Raw genomic sequence first — 20,625 nt, 5'->3', positions numbered from 1 at the left:
CACGAACAATGCTTCTAGAAGCAGCAGCGCAGAGAACAGAAGTCAAGTTGGAGTGGGTAAATGTGCTGCGCAAGACCACGTTAGAGGCTTGAAAGGCTAGGAAAAGCAGGTTGTAAGTTGGAGGGCTAAGGTGCGCCTGACCCGAGCCTTGGTGCTTTCAATTGCCGAAAGTGGGACAGTGAATAAGGAAGACCAGCGAAGAATTGATGCATTTGAATTATGGTGCTAGCAAAGAATATTGATGGCACATCCTAATAACAACACCGGCTGCTCAGCACCTTTTAATATGTTTATATTGTTTCTAGTCTTTTTAAAGCCCTTGTACCTGCTGAAAGATGTACCACATATGAAATTAGGTGTATTCTGCATAATACCTTAAAACTCATTAAATAGCTACTGATAATTCCTTAGAGAATCTGTAATGTTCTCCTCCATTATTTTACATCTAAGCTTTATCCTAAGTATTGTTGCTCTTAATGACATATCTTTGAACATCAACTTTCCCCCAACATTCTAGATTATGAGAAGGTACATCTCTGACATGGAATTTAAGCACTCCCTTCTCTTGATTCTCGAAATCTACTTTTTATTTTGTCAACATCGTGTTGCCAGTTGCCCTAACAGAATTAATCTTTAATGCTCTAAGCATAGGCAGTAGTTCACATTTGAATCCAAGTTCGATTTTCCCTTCAAGTTGCTTCTATTTTATAAGGAAAGAGAAATGATGTGGTCGATGGAAGAAGTGGCATAAGGAATATCCATTGAAATAGTATAAGGTTCCCAACCACGGTCTCTCTGCACCCACTTTTCTGTTCTTCGTCCCTCTGGGAGGAGCTTATATGTTGATCATCGTGATCGGTTGCCCCTTAACACGTGAAAATAATAAGTTATAAATTATCAGGGGTTCATAGGGAAGGGGTGGGTGGGGGAAGGGGAAAATGAGCTGATACCAAGGGCTCAAGTAAAAAGAAAATGCTTTGAGAATGATGATGGCAACAAATGTACAAATGTGCTTGACACAGTGGATGTATGTATGGACTGTGATCATAGTTGTAAGAGCCCCAATAAAATTATTTAAAAAGAAAAGAAGAAAAAGAAATAGTACAGGGTTCAGTTGAAGCTACCATGTGATGACAGAGCTAACAGGTAAATTGGAGCCAGGAATATTTTGTAGTAATTTTTACATTATAATAAGATGTGAATTTTTCCATATCATTTCTTGAAAGGTGTTTTGGGTGAAGCATTAGTAATGCTGTGGTGCATTTTGCATGAGACCTTGACCTTCAGTTCACTTCTACATGTTTTCCTTGAAGCCTGAGAAGATGTTCTTTCAAGTTGAGTCTGCCGGGTGGTAGATTCTCAAATGCAGATCTGTGTGCAGGATATTTATTGGAATGTTCTCTTAGGATTAGCATATGTAGGAGAATAGGAAGGAAAAAACAGAACTAGAAAAAAGGGCACATTGAATTGTAATACAGACATCTACTAGTCCTAGTGCTTCCTGAATTGGGGATGTCTTTTCAGAAATATGCTGCCACAAGGAAAGAAACTAGGCATTTGTGGACTTCCATCATTTCAATCCTTAGGCTCAGGTTGTCCCAAAAATTGAACTGTGACCTCAATTTCTCTAAGCTACAGAGCTTCAGCTAAGGCCATCCCCTGCCAACACTCCCACGGCTCAGGAAATGAATGCCTCTGCAGGGAAGGGGCCTTTGGGCAGCTCACCAGAGCATCATCTCTTAAGTAGATGGTTGCTAGGCAATTCTATAGTGAAAAATGATCCAGAATTGGTTAACTGCATCTGAACTAGAAGGCAATATAATGAACTATAAATACCTTAACTTTTGCATTTCCTTGAGAGTAGTGAGGGCGTGTCCCTTGTGCAGACAGGGATTAAGCTATGCTTATGGAATTATTACAAGAGAAATTTGCTTCATTGTGACATATGGCTTTTAAAAATGCTGTATCTTGAGTGACCATTAAATTTATCATGAAAACTTTTAAGAGTAAAGGTACCATTACAAATAATTACATTCAAGTATCTAGTCATCCTAATTATCACACTTTAAAAAAATATAAAAACAAAACAGGGAGAACTAACATAGTTTCTCTGATGATATTTGGTATATGACAGAACTACCTTAAATACCACTTATGTCCTTAAACAGTCTATATATAGAAGTATCAAAATATACAGTAGATTCGATTACACTCTTCCTGCTACTCTCCATACAGGATTATATATTGTGTACTCCCTATACCATTCCTACATCTGCTCAAAGTGAATTTTAAGCCCCCATGCTCAAAGCACTTACCCCATAGGCCAAAGCGTAACTGCTAACCAGGTGTGAAGTGCTTATAAGAACCACTAACAAAGCCATCTCGATTCTGCCCTACGAGCAAGCTGTGACTCCTCTCTTGTATCATTTTGGGTCGATGGGTGCCAAATGGACCCGATGGTAGTCTTGAGCATCTGATTGTTTAGTTGAGCCTAGGAAAATCTCCTAATTGTAGTAGACTTTGCTTGCAATTGAGCCTCACTGTTTAGAATTTTTGTTGGCTAAAAATCCATTGATGATCTCAGAGTCAAGCAAACTTGGTTTCCTATTCTTATACCTGACAGGCTACCTTAACTGATATTGTCCCCACCCATGGAGGAAATGATTCAGCTACGGCAGTCATCTCTGAAAACAATTGTCCGTAGTTTGAACAGTGCAAAGTTCTGATAGGTCTTAGCCCTCATTTAGTCATAGATCATTTAGGCCTGACTGGCAGTTGCTCCCACATCCTATGATTCACAGAGTTTTATGGATTCCTCTGCTCTAATGACTTATTCAATCCCTTTCTTTCCATATGCTCTGCCACCATCCTGAATAGTATTACAGTCTTTATAACCTGAAATGCTGAACTGTTTGCTTAGAAGTACCCTGCTTCTAGGCTTTGCCTCATCTGAGGTGTGTTAATTGTGGAGCCACAGGCAAAATCCGGTGAAACAGATTCTGAAAAGGTTAAATTATTAAGGTTTAATCCAGATTCCTTCATAAGTAAGTTGTCTAAGAAGAGTGAAAAAAGAATACTGGAAATTTGGGTTTATCCCAGATATTGGCTTAAATTTTTCAGCTCTTGTAGGCAATAAAAACCACTTCAATAAGTGGTTCTCAGCAGTAAAGTGGCTTAATTAAAGCCAAGCTTCAAGAAGATTGATCTGGAAAATAGTAAAGGGCAAGATGACATGCAGACTAATTAGGCGGCAATATTGTAAGAGACCCCAAACTTCTTAGTTAGGAATGAAAAGTAGACAGAGAGGCTCTCAATAAGGAGAAGGAAGAACGGGTGACTGAGAAGAAAGCAGGGACCTCACTGACACTAGATGACAGAGATTCATAAGGGACCACGGGACTTGCCTTTAAGACAGGCTGACACAAATATAGAAAACCATACATCACTCTCATTACTGCCTCTTTAGGCTTTATGTGTTCAGAACCCTACAAAATTACAAGTTCCTCGATGGCCAGCCTCCTGTTATACCTCTTCCCTTCCTACCACATCCTGTATAGAGAGTAATAGGAAGAATATAATATAATCTATGGTGTGATTTTGTTACTTATATGAAGAAGAATGTTTAGGACCATCAGTGGTATTTAAGGTAGTCCTGTCATATACCAAATGTAGTAGAAACTATGTTAGTTCTCCCTGTTTTTGTTTTTATATTTCTTTTAATATATGATAATTAGAATAAATGGATATCTAAATTGTTGTCTAGATGGTGCTAATTTAGACCTATTGTCCCAATACAATTATTAGTAATGCGACCTTCACTATCAAAAGTGTGAATGATAAAGTCCGCTGTCAGTGTAGACACTGTGACTGTTAGATATGACATTGAGCCGGTTCCACCCCACAGCGACCTGATGCACACACAATGAAACACTGCCTGCTATTGCGCCATCCCCACAATTGTTCCTTCTCTGGAGCCCATTGTTGGAGCCACTGTGACAATTTATCTCCTTGTGGGCCTTCCTCCCTTTATTTTATGCGAGATGAAGTCTCACCATCATTGCCTCTAAGGCGCACTCTGACTACCATTCTTCCAAAACCGATGTGTTTGTCCTTGGGGCAATGCATGGTACTTACGATACTCTTCACCAGCACCACAATTCAAATGCATCAACTTGTCTGCGACTTCCTTTACTCAGTATTTAACTTCCATATGCATATGAAGCAATTTAAAGTATCATGGCTTGGGTCAGGTGCACCTTAGTCCTTAAAGTAACTTCCCTGCTTTTCAATACTCAAGTCTGTGCAGCAGATTTGCTCAATGCAATGTGCCATTTGCTCTCCTGACTGCTGTTTCCATAAGCATTGATTGCAGATCCAAGCAAACCGAAATCCTTCACAGCTTCAAGCTTTTCCCAATTTATCTCGATGTTACCCACTGGTCGATTTGTGAGGATTTTGATCTTCTTTATATTGAGTTGTAATCCATACTGAAGGCTGCAATCCTTGACTTTCATCTCTAAATGTAATGTATTTAAACATTTTTAAATTACTAAAATGTGTATTATCAGTATAAGGAGTAACTATAAAGAATTTGCTTATGTAACTAACATGCTAATCAAGAAATAGAACACAGCCAGTCACCCAATCACAACTTCTCTCCTTTCATTAGGGTTAGCCAATATCCTGATCTCATTATACTGACATATTTTAAACTAATGAAAGCTAAGCTATCCAAGCCTGAAGTGCCCTACAAGATTTTTTCTACCAATAATATATATACTTGTATTTTCCTATCTATGTAATCTGTATAAAGCTGTACATGGCCCTGGTGATACTGTGGGATAAGGGCTGAACAGCGAACCACAAGGTCAGTGGTCCAAACCTACCAGCTGCTCTGCAGAAGATGGATCAGTCTGCCTGTTCCTATATTTACAATCTTGAAACCCCTATATGGAGTTGCTGAATCAGAATCAGTTTGATGGCCACTTGCCATCTGGTTTTATACATCTACATGTATCTATGTTCTGCTACTGTTTGTAAGATTTTCAGTGACTAATCTCATAGAAGTGGATAGTCTATTTCTTCTTTGTAGCCTTTTTTAAAATCTGGAAACTCAGCTGAAACATGTTCACCTTGTGTGATGCTGCTGGTATTTAAAATATCAATGATGAACCTCAAATCATGACAGCAAGACATAAGCCAGCACAGATCAACAAATGACAGATAAGTGGTGGATACCAGTGTAATACTGTCTGGTGTGATGCTGGGCAGTGGGCCCCTCAGCTTGAACGGCACTCAAACTACAACTGGAGAAGATCTGCCTCTTCAGAGTAGACTCAACCACAGTGATATGGCTGGATTAAAAACTTAGGGATCTTCATTTGCTGGTGGGGCATGACTCAAAATCAAAAGAAACATCTGCAAATATCCATCACTAGTCTAAAAGTGGAATGTATGAACTATGAATCTAGGAAAGTTGAAAGTCATCAAAAATGAAATGAACTACATAAAGATTGATATCCTACGCATGTTGAAATGGACTGGTATTGGACATTTTGAATCAGAAAGTCATATCGTTTACTGTGCAGGAATGATACATTCAAGAGGAATGATGTCACATTGATCATAAAAAAACATTTGATATCTATCTTGAGATATAATGCTATGATAAGATAATATCAATAAGCCTACAAGAGGTGCAATTAATACCATTATTATTCAAATTTACACATCAATCACTAAATATAGTGGAAGAAATTTAAAAATTCTACCAACCCTTTCAGTCTGAGATGGATCAAACATGGAATCAAGATGCATTAATAATTACTGGTGATTGGAATTTGAAAGTCTGGAATAAAGAAGACGAATCAGTAGTTGAAAAATATGGTGTTGGTGATTGAAACAATGCTAGCAGTCACACGGTAGAATTTGGCAAGACCAAGTTGTTCTTCCTGGCAAATACCTTTTTTCAGCAACATAAACAGTGATTGTACCTGTTGGATCACTTCAGAAAGAACACACTCCGAAGGCTGTGGGAAAAGGAAATGGAGACTATTTGTGGGAACAGAGAACTGAGAAACTCACTATTAGCCAAAATGAGGTCAGGGGCAGACTGGAGAAGAAAGCCACAGAGTCTAAAAAACAACCTTCACTCAATCCCACCAGAATTTCAAGAACTTCTTTGGAGACAAGATATTGTTTGGGTCACTGATAATTGATAGCATTCAAGAGGTAGTAAGAAGTAAATTCATAAAGGGTTCTGAGTATCTTATTCATGAGTTTGAATTTGATCCTGAGCGCAATAAAGAAACATTGAAGGTTTCTAAGCAGAGAGTAAATGGCTTGACACTATGATTATGTTTGCAACTTTGACAGATTGTCTTTTCTACAGAATTAGAGAACGCATTTAAAAGAGCAATTATAGGGGCAGGAAATTATAGTCAGAGGACATAGGAATTGATGGCTTTAAGAGATGGATAAAATCAACAGGCTTTCAAAAATTGAGTATATGTGAAGTTTGAGGGAGAAATAAATCAATGATGACACTGAATCAGCTATAGAGTAGGGGACACTGAGCATGATACAGGTTTGTAGAGGAAACTATTAGTTCAGTTTGGGGTTGACGGAATTTGAATTTTCTGTGAGATAGCCACAAGGAGATGACTCTTAGGCAGTTGGATATTGGGATATAGAACACTGGACAGAGGCATTAGGAAACAATTAGGAAGCTTCTAGATGACTGTTAGGATATTTCTAAGATGGACAATGTGAATAATTTCTGTTCATGACATCTAAGGAAATGAGTCATTAGAAATAGTGGAACAAAGGAGAGTTAGAGGAAATAAGTAGGAGACAAAGGACATTTATAGAGGTCTAAATACAGGCATGCACATATGTAAATATATTTATATATAGTGATAGGGAAATAGATCTATGTACACCTATTTATATGTTAAGAATCAAGGTGGCAAATGGACACTGGGCCTCAACTCCAGTCCTCCCTCAGTGCAAGAACACTTTGTTCTAGTAACCTGGCATTTCGTGATGCTCACCTTCCTGACACAAATGCTGAAGACAAAGTGGGTGCACAGCAAAGGTGGTGAAGAAAACTGATGGTGCCCGGCTATCAAAAGATATAGCCTCGGGGGACTTAAAGGCTTGAAGATAAACAAGCGGCCATCTAGCTGACAAGCAACAAAGCCCACATGAAAAAAAAGCACATCAGCCTATGTGATCATGAGGTGTTAATGGGATCAGGTATCAGGCATCAAAAACCCAGAATAAAAAATCATATCGATGTGAATGAGGGGGATTGCAGAGTGGAGAACCAAAGCCCATCTGTAGACAATTGTATATCCCCTTACAGAGGGTCATAAGGTAGAGATGAGCCAGTCAGGGTGCAGTATAGCACGGAGGAACCAACAACTTTCCTCTAGTTCTTTAATGCTTCCCTCCTGTCTCCACTATCATGATCCCAATTCTAACTTACAAATCCAGCTAGACGAGAGCATGTACACAGGTACAGATAAGAGCTGGAAACACAGGGAATCCACGACAGATAAGCCCCTCAGGACCAATAATGAGAAAGCAATACCAGGAGGGTAAGGGTAAGGTAAAGGAAGAAAGGGAGAAAAGATCACAATGATCTACATATAACCCCCTTCCTGGTGGATGGACAGCAAAGTGGATGAATGGAGACATAGGTCAGTATAATACATGAAAAAATAACATTTTATAAATTATTAACGATTCATGAGGAGGGAGGGTGGGGAGGGAGGGGAAAAATCAGGAGCTGATACCAAGGGCTCAAGTAGAAAGAAAATGTTTTGAAAGTGATGATGGCAAATGTACAAATGTGCTTGACACAAGGGATGTATATGCAGATTTTAATAAGAGCTATATGAGCCCCCAGTAAAAGAATTAAAATTAAATTTTAAAAAAGAAATTGGATTAGAAATTAGCCTTAGTGTTATAAATTAACTCCTAAGAAGTATTTGTTCAGGTCATTTTCATTTTCTGTTCTTAGTGGGTTTTTTGATCAGTGATTTAAGATACATTGACATATGAATATTTTGCACATTATCCAGATCGTTGTTTTAAATATAATTTACATTAGCTATAGAAAGAAATACAATAAAAATGTTTATTTGAGAACTTTTTGAATTAGAGGCGGTTCGGAGACATAGCGTCTTTTGCCCACTGAGTGACTGGTGGATTTCAGCTGCTGACTCTTGTGTTTGGCAGCCCAATGCTTAACCTGTTTCAGTCCCTCAGACGCTCTGAGCGTGCGTGGTCTGGATTTGTCACAGTCTTGGGACAACATCTCTATTAAAAGTCACTTCAGAAGAACAAATGTGCATGTGCATTTATTAAGTCAATTAAAACTATTTATCCATTTTTAAACAGGTGTATTGGCACTTTTCCTACATATTGTACAATTAAATAGTTCAATCATATGAAGAAGAGTTATACAATCATTATCACAATCAATTTTAAAACATTTTCTTCTTCCTTGTATTTATGGTTATCCGTGTAAATTTTTAAATTATGGCAAAAATATACCCAACAAAACATTCTCAAATTCATCAACTTCTACATGTATAATTCAGTTCAACTGATTATACCCTTCATTATACTTTGTGAAATCATTATTGTTATCCTTTTCCAAATTGTTCCACCACCATTAATAAAAATTCAGTGCCCCCCCCCAAGTAAAAGTTCATCTTCCTTCACCCATGGTAACCAGTCATCAACTTTTGGTTCCTTTCTTTAGTAGTTCTCTTGATATAAAACTCACATATCATACTCTTATCTCAGTTTACAGAGATACTTAAGATTGTATTATATTTTTTAAAGGAGGCCTAGGGGAAAAGCTACTATATACATACATCCCTGAGGTGAGGTCCAGCAACTTGGGCAGGGGCCAACCCCAATCCAGGGATACATACGGCAGCCAACTACATAAGAGAGGGGAAGAAAGAGAAGGAAAAAAATAAAGGCATGGGTTGTATGACCCCCAATAAAATGATTTTTAAAAAGACATGGGTAAGGGGGGAGCAGGGTACTAATCCAGCCAAGGGGAGGGTATTGCTTATACTTTCACAGGAGAGGGGGGGAGGGACCAGGCTTTAACCAGATCCATCAAGACATGAATACAACATAAAGGCATGTATCATGGAACCAATAAAGAGGTCTGCGGGGCTGGCCCTAATCCCGACTATGTGGACACTCCACCCCCTCTGATGAATGTACATCAAAGGACAACACTGGGGCTACAGCTTGGGGAGAGGGTCACGTGGGATTAGAGCACTCAGGAGAAATGCAAAGGGATGGAGAGAGAGGAGAGGACATCCTGGCCCACCAAAACCCAAGGATGATATTCCTGCTCGGAGCAGGCAATGCATGGGGAGGACCGTAGAGCTGGCACCACCACAGGATATGGTGTCCTGCACTCAACCAAGGTGCTGCAGGGGACAGCACTGGAGACACAGTGTGGGAATAGTGCTTGGTTGGGCCCCATCATGCTGGGGCGAGGCACTGAAGGCAGGCAGCAGAACACCAAGGGGAGCAGGGTGATGAAATCCCCAGGGAATACCAAAATAGACTTGGGAGACTGAGTGTGGCACCTCACCAGACTCGGCTGGAAAACAATCATAAAGGCCAATAACAGACCTGGAACTATTTATAGGCTTTTCCGTTTTTGTCAGTGGCTTTCTTTTTGTTATTGGTATTTTGTTCTTGCTTTTTGCTGCTGTTATTGTTTTGTTGGTCTTGACTTCCTGTGTTGTTTTATTTGGCTTTGCCTGGTTTTTGCACTTATTAATGTATCTGCATGTCTAGCTAGATAAGATAGGTGCGATAAAGAATTTGGAGAGGAAAAGGACGGGACCAGTCGTTCCAGGGGATGTGGGAAAACGAAGTGGGGGGAGGGGCGACCAACCCACGGAAAGGGGAACAACGAGTGAGCTGAAATCAATGGAAGGAAGGGCACTGGATGCCTAGTGGGACTCAATCAAGGGCAATGTAGCAGCAAGGAATTACTAAACCCGTATGAAGGCTGAACTTGATGGTAGGACAAAAAGGAAGTAAAAAAGAAATAGAGGAAAGAACCAAGAGACAAAGGACATTTATAGAGGTCTAAATACAAGCATGTGTGTGTGCGTGTGTGTGTGTATATCATGAGAGGGGAATAAATTATATACTCACATTTTTATGTTAAGAATTAAGGTTGCAGGTGGGCATTGAACCTCAACTCAAGTACTCACTTAACACAAGAACACTTTGTTCTAACAATCCAGCATTCTGTGATGCTCACCTTCCCAACATGATCTCTGAAGACAAAGTGGGTGCATAAGCAAATGTGGTGAAGAAAGCTGATGGTGCATAGTTATCAAAAGATATAGCATCTGGGGTCTTAAAGGCTTGAAGATAAACAAGTGGCCATATTGCTCAGAAGCACCAAAGCCTACATGGAAGAAGCACACCAGCCTATGTGGCTGTGTCAATGGGATCAGGTGTCAGGCATCTAAGACCCAGAATAAAACCATACACAAGGGAATTGATGTATGTATGGATTGTGATAAGAGTTGTATGAGTCCCCAATAAAATGGCAGGACAATAAAATAAAAAAAACATACACTAGGTGAATGGGGGTGGGGGTGAGTATGGAGTGGAGACCCAATGCCCATCTGTAGATAATTGTACATCACCTCACACGGGGTCACAGCGAAGAGATGAGCCAGTCAGGGTGCAGTATAGCATCAATGAAACACAGCTTTCCTGTAGCTCATTGGTGCTTCCTTTACCCCACTATCATGACCTCAATTCTACCTTACAAATCTAATTAAACCTGAACATGCACACTGCTACAGATAAGAGCCTTTAAACAGGGAATCCAGGATAGATAAGCCCCTCGGGGCCAAAAAGGAGAGTAGAGATACCAGGAGGATTAGGAAAGGGTTGGGGGAGAAAGGAGGAATCGATCACTAGGATCAAGCTAGAACCCCCTCCCAGGGGGACAAATAAAGGAAAAGTGAGTGAGGGGCAATGGAGGACAATGTAAGATATGGAAAAACTAATCTATAACATCAAGGGTTCGTGATGGAGGGTGGGTGGTGGAGTAGTGGGGAGAAATTGGGGGCTGATATCAGGGGCTCAAGTGGGGGAGAAAATGCTTTGAGAATGATAGCGGCATATGTGCAAATGTGCTTGACACATTAGAGGAATGTATGGATTGTGATAAGAAATGTAAGAGCCCCCAATAAAAGTATTTTAAAAAATTAAAATATAATAAAAAAATTTTAAGACAAAATAAATCAAATTTATCTGCTATGAGGCTGAAGAATGAGTAAAGCAAAAAATTATATTAATCAAATTCTTTGGGTTATGCAGAATATACTTGCTTCCAGATGGAAATTAGCAATGTACATATCTTTTATCAGAAGACCATTAGTGCTTTCTGCTATTCAAGTGTAATGTGTTTAGATGTATTTTAATATTTTAGGTTTTTCTAAAATAGAATTTCCTCTCTAACCTGTATTTATTTTACTTTCAGATGATTGCAGTAGCAGTTAAGCTGTGCAAAAATTTACTGATAATTTAAAACTAGTTTATCTCTTCTTTGGACTCTCAATGTTACTGTTACATTATTTTGAACCACTTTAACGTTTTAATGTTACATAAGAATGTGCATAGTTCAATGTTTGACTGCTGTGACAGTAATTAAATAAGTTGTTGTTAGGTGCCGTTGAGTTGGTTCCGTTCCATAGTGACTCTCTGCACAACAGAATGAAGCACTGTCTGGCCCAGAGCTTTTCTCACAATTGTTCCTCTGCATGTATAGTATGTCATGTATGCTTTTATACCTTCTAGGAAAATGGTTCTCCTGAAGAGCATGCCATTTATGTGTGGGACCATTTCATATCCCAGGCTGCCGCTGAGAATGTCTTTTTTGTGGCTCACAGCTATGGAGGACTTGCTTTTGTTGAACTGGTAAGTACACATTCAATGTTATTTTTAATTCTTGCAAGTTTAGCCCTACTCCCTTTGTGTTGCTTTCATGATTTTCAATTATCCTATAAAGGATTAAAATATAATCCTTTTGGTAAATTCATAAATATTGAATTGTGTGATATGTAAATTATAGGACAATAAAACTGTTTGAATTTTAATAACATAAAAAGAATGCACGGACAGTTATTTTGTATGGTAGCAGAGCTTTTCAGTAGATATTAACCAAAAAGTGTTGTGTCTGCTCCTTATTTACATATTATTTAACATTTCTGTGTTATAAAGCCACTGCCATGCATTTCATGATATTTATGTTCCATGTGTATACCATGGAGGCATACATTATCTGCAAAGTGTTTGGAAGATCAATGCGAATCTTTGAGACTATTTTGGTAATTCTGAACTGACTCATCTCCACGGGTTAGTTGGTGCTTGATAAATACACGTCGTGTTAAAACCTCAGAAAGCTTCCATTAGTCTCTGTCTCAATGGAATGTGTGGCTTGACCCAAAACAAGGACTTTGCATTTTAAAATAGTTTGAGTAAGGAGTATACAAACGATAGGAATATTATCAAGATGTCCAAATCTCGAGTATCCTGAATTTTCTGAAATGCATTATTGCACTAGCCGCAGTCTTGTATCGGCATGGTTACTGTGACGCCATCAGCATCCCAGATGCACCAATGACGAGTTCATGCGGCCATGCCAGAACTTCTTATGTTGAAGGAAGGTTCCACTCCCAGGATCAAATGATCAGTTTCAGAAAGTGTATTTGACTCTTATAACTCCAAATAGGTCAAAGTGAGCATTAAAATCAAGCATATCACTGGTTTTCTAATTTTTATATCTCTGGGTTTGGGGTGTATCACTCTTTGTCATGGAAATTAAATCTATTCCTATGGCCTTTCAACCTCCTAGCTCTTATTGCTTACCCTCATGATTTAGATATAAAACTGAAAATGACACTTGACTCCTGAGAATATTTTAGCAGACCTCTGCCTACAATTGCTTTTGCCACCTGCGCTTCTATAAATAACTTAAAATGTTTATTTGTCAAGTTGATTTCAGTTTATAGGAATTCTTTCGAGTACATTTATATACTTGTATATTTTAGTATATAATTAGAATATCTTAGGAAAGCTTTTTAATGCATGATTTTTAAAAGGTGATGAATCTTGTCTTTCAAATCATTGTTTTTAGCCATTATTGATTTATATAGCCCAATTTTTCTCCCTTGATACACCATTGGATTTCTTATAATGTGAAATTTCATTGGCTTGGCGAGTAACTTAAAGTATATCTGTAAGCCTGCAAGACGAATCAAATTTCAGACCTCTGTAAAACATGAATTCCCATCTTTTCCTTTAAGATAGTTTTAGACATCTTTTGTGTACCAAACTTGGAAGGTAAGTGGATTTGGGACCATTTTAAAAATGGACTTAGAGTGCCCGGGTAACAGATGACCAGACCAGTGTGTCAGTCCTATTTTGCCTGTCCTCCTTGTCACACACTGGTGGATATTTCTCCACTTTTGTTCCACTTTAATATAAAGCACACAGATGTTTCAGAACAAGACTTGACTTCTGACCTTGAGGCTATTCGGGTCAGGGTCCTCAGGGCCTGTGAAATTATCACAAGCTGAGCTAAAGTTTTTCTCCATCGCAGGAAGTAACCAGTAAGTAAGAAGTTAAAAAGGAGCTTTGTCAGAGAGACAAGATGGTCTCCGTAGGGTCAGCTTCTGTAGTCTGCTCTCTCTGCAGGAGGCGCACGCATGGGAGGAGGGATAGAATACAACCGCTGGTACATCACATATCTGTCAGGCAACACCAGGCTGAGAAGTCTATTTAATGTAATATACCTTGTTTGTGCTTTAAAATATTAATGGCGATGAATTCACCTTCGTACATTTGCTATTTTATTCTGCACTCTCAACCGAGCGTAGAGATGGTAGCAACTGGGAAAAGGATTATTCTTATCCTAATAAAGTAGATTCCTCTACACAACACTGTCCGGTGTTGAGTTTTACATTACATATTTTACAAAGCTTGATTCATATTTTTAAAGTCTTTAGCCTTCTATTTGGTTTTCAAGATCTTTCAAGGTAGCATTTTAAAAGAAACCGTCAAAAAAAAAAAGCCAAAATATTTGTAAACCCAATGCTGTTGCCTCTCAAACTGAGTAATAGGCATTTCTGTTCTTCCCTATATTCGTAGGGAGAAATTATGCTTAAACTGCTGAGAAACTTTTATTCTCTCAGGATTTTTCAGCAGATGTGTAATATATGAAATTATTTTACATGAATTCAGAAGTTCAATATAACTTTATATGCGTGAATTATGAAAATTATTATCAAAATTTTAAATTTTGTTTTAGCTTTTAGTCTAAGCAGTACACTTTATATGTCAAACATTAAGACCTTTGGATTTCAGTAAAATTTTCTTTTTAAAATTGTCTGTAGTATTTTTACGCCTATACACACACACTCACTTCCTCTGACATAGCTGTAATTTGTAGCATCTGATTGGAATTCATGACCATTGCTTTCTGTCATCGTAATGCAAGTTTACATCCTTTTAGATCATAAATTTTAGCAGAATTTACTTTAGATGTAAACTGTGGCAAGTATAGTTTCACCAGTAAGTGCAATGATCATAGTACTTATTGTTTGGATTATGGGAACCAATCAGAACCCATTTGGAAAGCATTTAACATTTACTAACTTATAATTGTAGGTTAAATTAATTTGCTGCTTTTAGCTATATGAAGATAAATTATTTTTAAATTTATACCACAGAGTTGTAGAATTTTTTGCTAATATTTTTTAAAAACTGAGGATATAATTTATGATTATCTTAAAATGTTGAATTTCTTCTGGAAGAATACATTACAGTCCAAGATTTATTTTCAAAACCAATGTTCATTTTATGGTAACAAATCTTGGAACGCAGTCATATAAACTACATACGTTATGTAGTTTACTGAAGTAGTGAGAAAGGCTTTTACAAAAATAAGCCTTTTGTGCTTTTATTTTCTTCATATGGTCTGTACTCACATTTCTAATCCTAAACTTCCTGTGTACCTAATAAAAATAGGGGTTGATAAGGCAGTTTTCATAGCCTTGTAGCATTCTGTAATTAGAGAGTAAAGGGAAGAACTATTTATTTTATGAATTAATAATAAATGTTTGCACATGTGTTCTGTTACCTTTTATTTATATTAAAACAATGTCAATAAATAGAGTTTTATTATCAAATCTTTTTAAGAAGAGTTCGATTTCTGTCTTAGGAATTGTTTTATTCTTAATAAATTTAGGAGCCATAGAATGCATTCACCAAATTTCTTTGAAAAGATAGCTAAAAATAATACAACATAGTCCAGCCTTATATAAACAAGAAAATCCACGGTATTTGAATAGTTTCCAACATCATAGTGACCCCAAGTAGGGAATTCAGACACATTTGTTAGAAATTAACTCTCCCTAGCAAACAATGCAGTTTGGCGTGGGTGACATAGTTCCATGATTTTATTGTTGGATATTTCAGGGTGCTTTGCTGAAGTCTTTCCAGGTGGTGATCAACGTGACAAAGCCAACTAACCTAAACATTAGCTCTTATTTGGAAATGAATTGGATTTCCTTGGCGGTGCTGTTTCCAATCTCGGCTCACCTTACCTTCTCTGTTTGCAGTACTCAATAAATCAATTTTCTTTTAGAGCTCTTTCTTTAGCCAAAGTGAGAGTCCTCATATTTTTTAGAAAACATATTAAAAATTTAGTGGACACATGGCATTCGTTTATCGAACCCGCTCAGCTCATATAAAATTAGCCTGTTCTTATTGCTTTCATTGCCTTTTCCATGTTCCTCATGATATGTTCACAAACATCATTAGACACATCACTTAGGAATGTGTGAAAACTGCTTCTTTTGAAAGTGTGTCTCTACCCACTTTTGATTTTAGTTTCTCCATGCTTGTCAGCACTTGATTGGCACCTCACTTGCATGTGAATTACGGAATGCAGGGGACTCTGGTTTCCTGCTATTGTTCCATGCTGGGCCCCTTGGCCTCTGGGCAGCCTCAGCGGCCCTTCAGCAGCTGATAGAGGACTAGTTTGGGGACGTAGCTGTTTGGGGACACTCACCCCCAGTCTACATTGAGTCCATCTTTTTAAATTGCCTGGAGCACGATTTGGATTTCCAGTGGAGAGAAAATGGGATATAGCTAAAAGCATTCGTTTTTCACCTTTCGTGACGTCAGCCAGCCCTGGCCTTAAAGATGCATCATTTACATCACGTCTACAAAGAACAAAGTAAAGTGGATGTAGGCAGACTGTCTGTTTAATATGATCAGTGGAAATAGCTGGAATCCACTTTAAATCCCATGTTAAATTGAATTTCCACTTTAAGAATGAAAGTGCAGTAAGCAAGACCGACATTGCACGGTGTGTGAGGATGCGCAGGGGGGTAGACAAGGGCAACTTGCTCTTTTTGAGGGCAGTGTGGGACGGGGCGGCAAACTTTTGAGATGGAAGAGCCAATCCTGTCCCTCGCAGAAATTTAAAAATTATTCAAGAGCCATACATATATTTTTACAAACAAATTAAAGCACCATTGTCTGAATAATATCCTTAAAATTTTCTCCGCTTTACTTCACATGTACGCACTGAAAGAGATGCCTGTGGCCCAGGAGCCACAGTGTGCTGACTCCTGCCCTGAGGGAACCAAGGTGGACTGCTAAGAATTAAGATGAAGGGGAATTGAAATATGGGTAGGAGACATGGTGGCACAGTGGTGACAAGCTTGGCTGGTAACCAAAATGTTGGTAGTTCAAACCACCAGCAGCCCCATAGGAAAAAGAGGTTGCCATCTGGTTCTGTAAACATTGCAGGCTTAGAAACCTTATGAAGCAATTCTACTCTGTCATATTGTGTTGCTATGAATTTAATCGAACTCAATAGCAGAGGGTATGGGTAGTAAAATAATGGAGAATAAGCCAGAGGAAAATTTTTTTAAACTTTTATTATGATTTCAAATTTTACAGAGTAAATTGGTCTTCCATTCCATTCAACAAGTCATACATTGATTGCAGTCTCCAAGACTGCTTCTTCCAGGAACACTGTTTATGGAGCCAAGCAAGGCAAAAGCCTTTGACATCAATCTTTTCTCTGTTTATCGTGTTACCTACTGGTCCAATGGTGAGGATTTTGGTCTTCTGTACATTGAGTTGTAATCCATACTGAAGGCTGCTCTCCTTAATCTTCACTAGCAAGTGCTTCAGGTCCTCCTCGATTTCTGCAAGCAAGATTGTGTCATCTGCATGTTGCAGGTTATTAATATGCCTTCTTCCAATCCTGATGTCACATTCTTCTTCATGTAAGCCAGCACATCCGCCTCTTGTTCCATGTCCAAGTTCCTCATGAGTGCAATCAAGTGTTCGAGAATCCCCCTTCTTGCCGAGGTTACCCATGGTTTGTTATGATCTGCACAGTTTGCTCTAAGTAGTTTGGTTTTCATAGTTTGCTTTGATCTACTTGGCACAGTGAATAAAACACTTGTAAACATCTTTCTGGTATTCTCTGCTTTGAGCCAAGCTCGCTCAGACATCAGCAATGGTGTCCTTTGTTCCACATCCCCCTCTCCAGCCTGCATCTCTGGCAGCTCCCTGACAATGTACTGCTGCAATCATTGGTGGATGATCTTCAGAAAAATTTTACTTTCAGGTGATATTAGTGATATTGCTTTATTGTTTGAACATTCTTTTGGGTCACCTTTCTTTGGAATGGCTCCAGATAGGGATCTCTTCCAGTCAGTCGATCAAGTGGCTGTCTTCCAAATTTCCTGGCAGAGATGAGGGAGTGCTTCCAGTGCCTCGTCACCCGTTGAAACGTTTCAATTGGTATTCCATCGATTTCTGGAGCCTTGTATTTGTCTAACGCCTTCAACACCACTTGAAACGTCTTCCTTCAGCACCATTGGTTCTTGCTCCTATGCTACCTCCCGAAATGGGGGAATGTGGACGGGTTCCTTTTGGTACAGTGGGCGACTCTGTTCTTTCCATCTTCTTTTGACGCTCCCTGCGTCATTCATTGTTTACCATAGACTCTTCAGTATTGCAAAGTGACACTTGATTTTCTTGAGGCCTTTCAGTTTCACGTATGCTGAGTGTGTTCTTCTCTTTTGGTTTTCCGATTGTAGGTCTTTGCACATTTCACATTTGGCTTTGGCTTCTTGAACTTCGCTTTGAAATTTTCTAATCAACTCCTTGACTTCATCATTTCTTCCATAAAGCTCTTCAGAAGTAAAGTACCAGAAAGGCATGCTGCTAGAATTCCTTGAAGGACACGTCTGTCAGGAGGGGTTATTAGGAAAAAGCTGAAAAGGAAGAAGGTTGGAAACTGTAATGGTGAGAAAAAGGCTAGGAAAGTTGTGCCACAGAATTGGTGTTTGCCATCATGACAAGTGCCCTGCGCAGTCTCAGGACAGCAAAGGCTGCCTCGCTAGGATTTCCTTGGGGAACTCTACCCGGTCCACCTGCAGCACAGAGGTTGCCCCTGGCAACTTCTTAGTGTTTCCCAAATTCAAAGAACGTTGAAAGGAAATGTCATTTGATCCCCTTGAGGATCCCAGACTGCCATCTTGACATGGAGAACGCATTGCGAAAAGTCACTTCTGATTTTGATGTTTTTCTTGGATAAAGGTTTTTGTAGCAATGCTTTGACTTGTCCTCCTAGATGAGACTTTAATACATTTTACAGGAGCTTCCTGTGTGCTGAATATGTACTAGGGGGACTTACTGTTTAACAGAATAACTCGATTTTCGTTCCTTCTTTTTAAAATTTTACACCCTCTTCTTAATTTTCCTCGTGTCTACACTCTCAGCACGTTTGGGATTTTTTTCCTTCGAACTACGGATCCTGTCTCTTTCTCCGTGTGCCGACAGTTGTCACTGCTCTCGCGCTGGTCTCTTCCCTCCTCTTCCTGCTGACTGCCTCCTCTCTACCATGCTCTGGCTGATGTTACTTAAATAGTCTTTACCGGGCCAGGCAGCCCTCGTGCGTGCCGTAGTGGTTCAGCATTGGGCTGGATCTGAAGGTCAGCAATTCTAAACGCCAGCATCTCTGTAAAGCTTATAGCCTCGAGCCTCCGGGCGCAGCCTGCCCTCTTTTACCGGGTCGCTCCGCGCGTGGTTTGAGTTCGTTGCCGCACCACAACCACCTGTGCGCCTACGGTCCTTTTTCTATAATCTCGTGCTCTGTCGTCTTCCTACTAGAAAATTTCACTTCCAGTCTGATTTTCTACGGCCATGCTTACCTTTCCCTGCGCTTGTACCCTTGACCTCCGAGGACAGTGCAGCAGAGTAAAATGAAACTTGGAAGAAGGCAGCCTGAGCTTGTATTCTGATTTCACACTTCGATAACTTGGGGCAGATTCCATACTGTATGGTGAGGGTTAAGGAAGGGAATGTGAACATTGCTGGTTATAAGGTATTAAAGCAATGCTAGTTGAATGCAAGCCTATCAGGATATGCTTTATCTCATTTTTGCTTAAGCCAGGTCTCCTAAGTGAAAAAATTTCTATTCTTACAAGATTGATCATAAACTCTGTTACCTCGTTAGTATTTGTAATTCAGGTCACAGTTTAAAATTTTAGGGCATACTAGTTTTGCTTTAAAATTATATTTTATCTCGAATTCCTGTGATCCAGAATGCTCTAGAAGCAACTTGAGGACAAATAATCTAATGTTGCTCTATTACCCCCAATAATAAGGGTGTTCTTAAATGTACAGAAACTAAGTTGACTGATATTTATTGAATTTAAACTATAAAATAACTCTTTAACTAAACTCGTCATTCTCCATAGTCTCTATTTGAACATTGATCAATTTTGGAAGTCTGCCTAATTAATTATTTCACATTTAGACAGTAAAAACCTTTGTGTTTCTTGTATAAGTCTCTTATCTGCTTTTTACTACTTTCCCACACCCTCAGGCTAACCGGAAAGAATACTTGTCCATGATTCATTCCTCTAAGTACAGACTTTTCAATCAAAGGAAAAATGAGCGTTATAATTACACTCTCACAATGTTTCATGGCAGCCAGAGGAGTGAAACTCTGAGACCTTCCACTTCATCCTTAATTATGAATTTACCATTAACTTTTTTTCATAATTAACTTACTCTATCTTGTTTCCATTTTTGAAAAAAAGGCATTTTTAATAATAGCATTATTGAGATACAATTCAAGTACCATAAAATTCATCTTTTGAAATGCACAATTCAGTAGCTTTATTATTGCACAGAATTGTACTATTACCCAATCAACCAGTAACTTTTTGTCAAGGCAATTCGACACTTGTTGGCCCATGTGTGTTATATTAGAACTGTGTTCCGTCAGGTTTTCAAGAGTTGTGACCTTGTGGAGGTAGACCATCCAGTCCTTATTTCAAGGCATCTTTGGGTGTATTTGAACCTCGTGCCTTTTGGTTAGCAGCTGAGTGCATTGTCTGTTTGCGTCACCCAGGGTCTCCTGTGCAAACATCGCCACCATCTAATATTGAAAGATTTTCATCAACTGGAAAAGAATCATCCTATCTTTCCAAATACTTACAATCCCATCAGTAA

At 38.9% G+C, this 20,625-nt stretch overlaps 1 protein-coding gene across 8 annotated transcripts in view; it reads left to right on the top strand.

The window, feature by feature from the left end:
- The window catches only part of ARB2A (ARB2 cotranscriptional regulator A), a 498,151-nt gene that overhangs the window by 246,610 nt on the left and 230,916 nt on the right, over positions 1 to 20,625 (top strand). For all 8 annotated transcript variants that reach the window (XM_075541276.1, XM_075541283.1, XM_075541275.1 and 5 more), the window contains one exon: positions 11,872 to 11,991. In XM_075541276.1, coding sequence (XP_075397391.1) covers positions 11,872 to 11,991 — 120 coding nt within the window. The remainder of the gene's footprint in view (positions 1 to 11,871; positions 11,992 to 20,625) is intronic.

Source organism: Tenrec ecaudatus, chromosome 2, assembly GCF_050624435.1.
Source record: "Tenrec ecaudatus isolate mTenEca1 chromosome 2, mTenEca1.hap1, whole genome shotgun sequence".
Lineage (NCBI taxonomy): Eukaryota > Metazoa > Chordata > Mammalia > Afrosoricida > Tenrecidae > Tenrec > Tenrec ecaudatus.
Note: the sequence above shows the minus strand (reverse complement) of the source record. Positions and strands in the feature narration are given on the sequence as shown.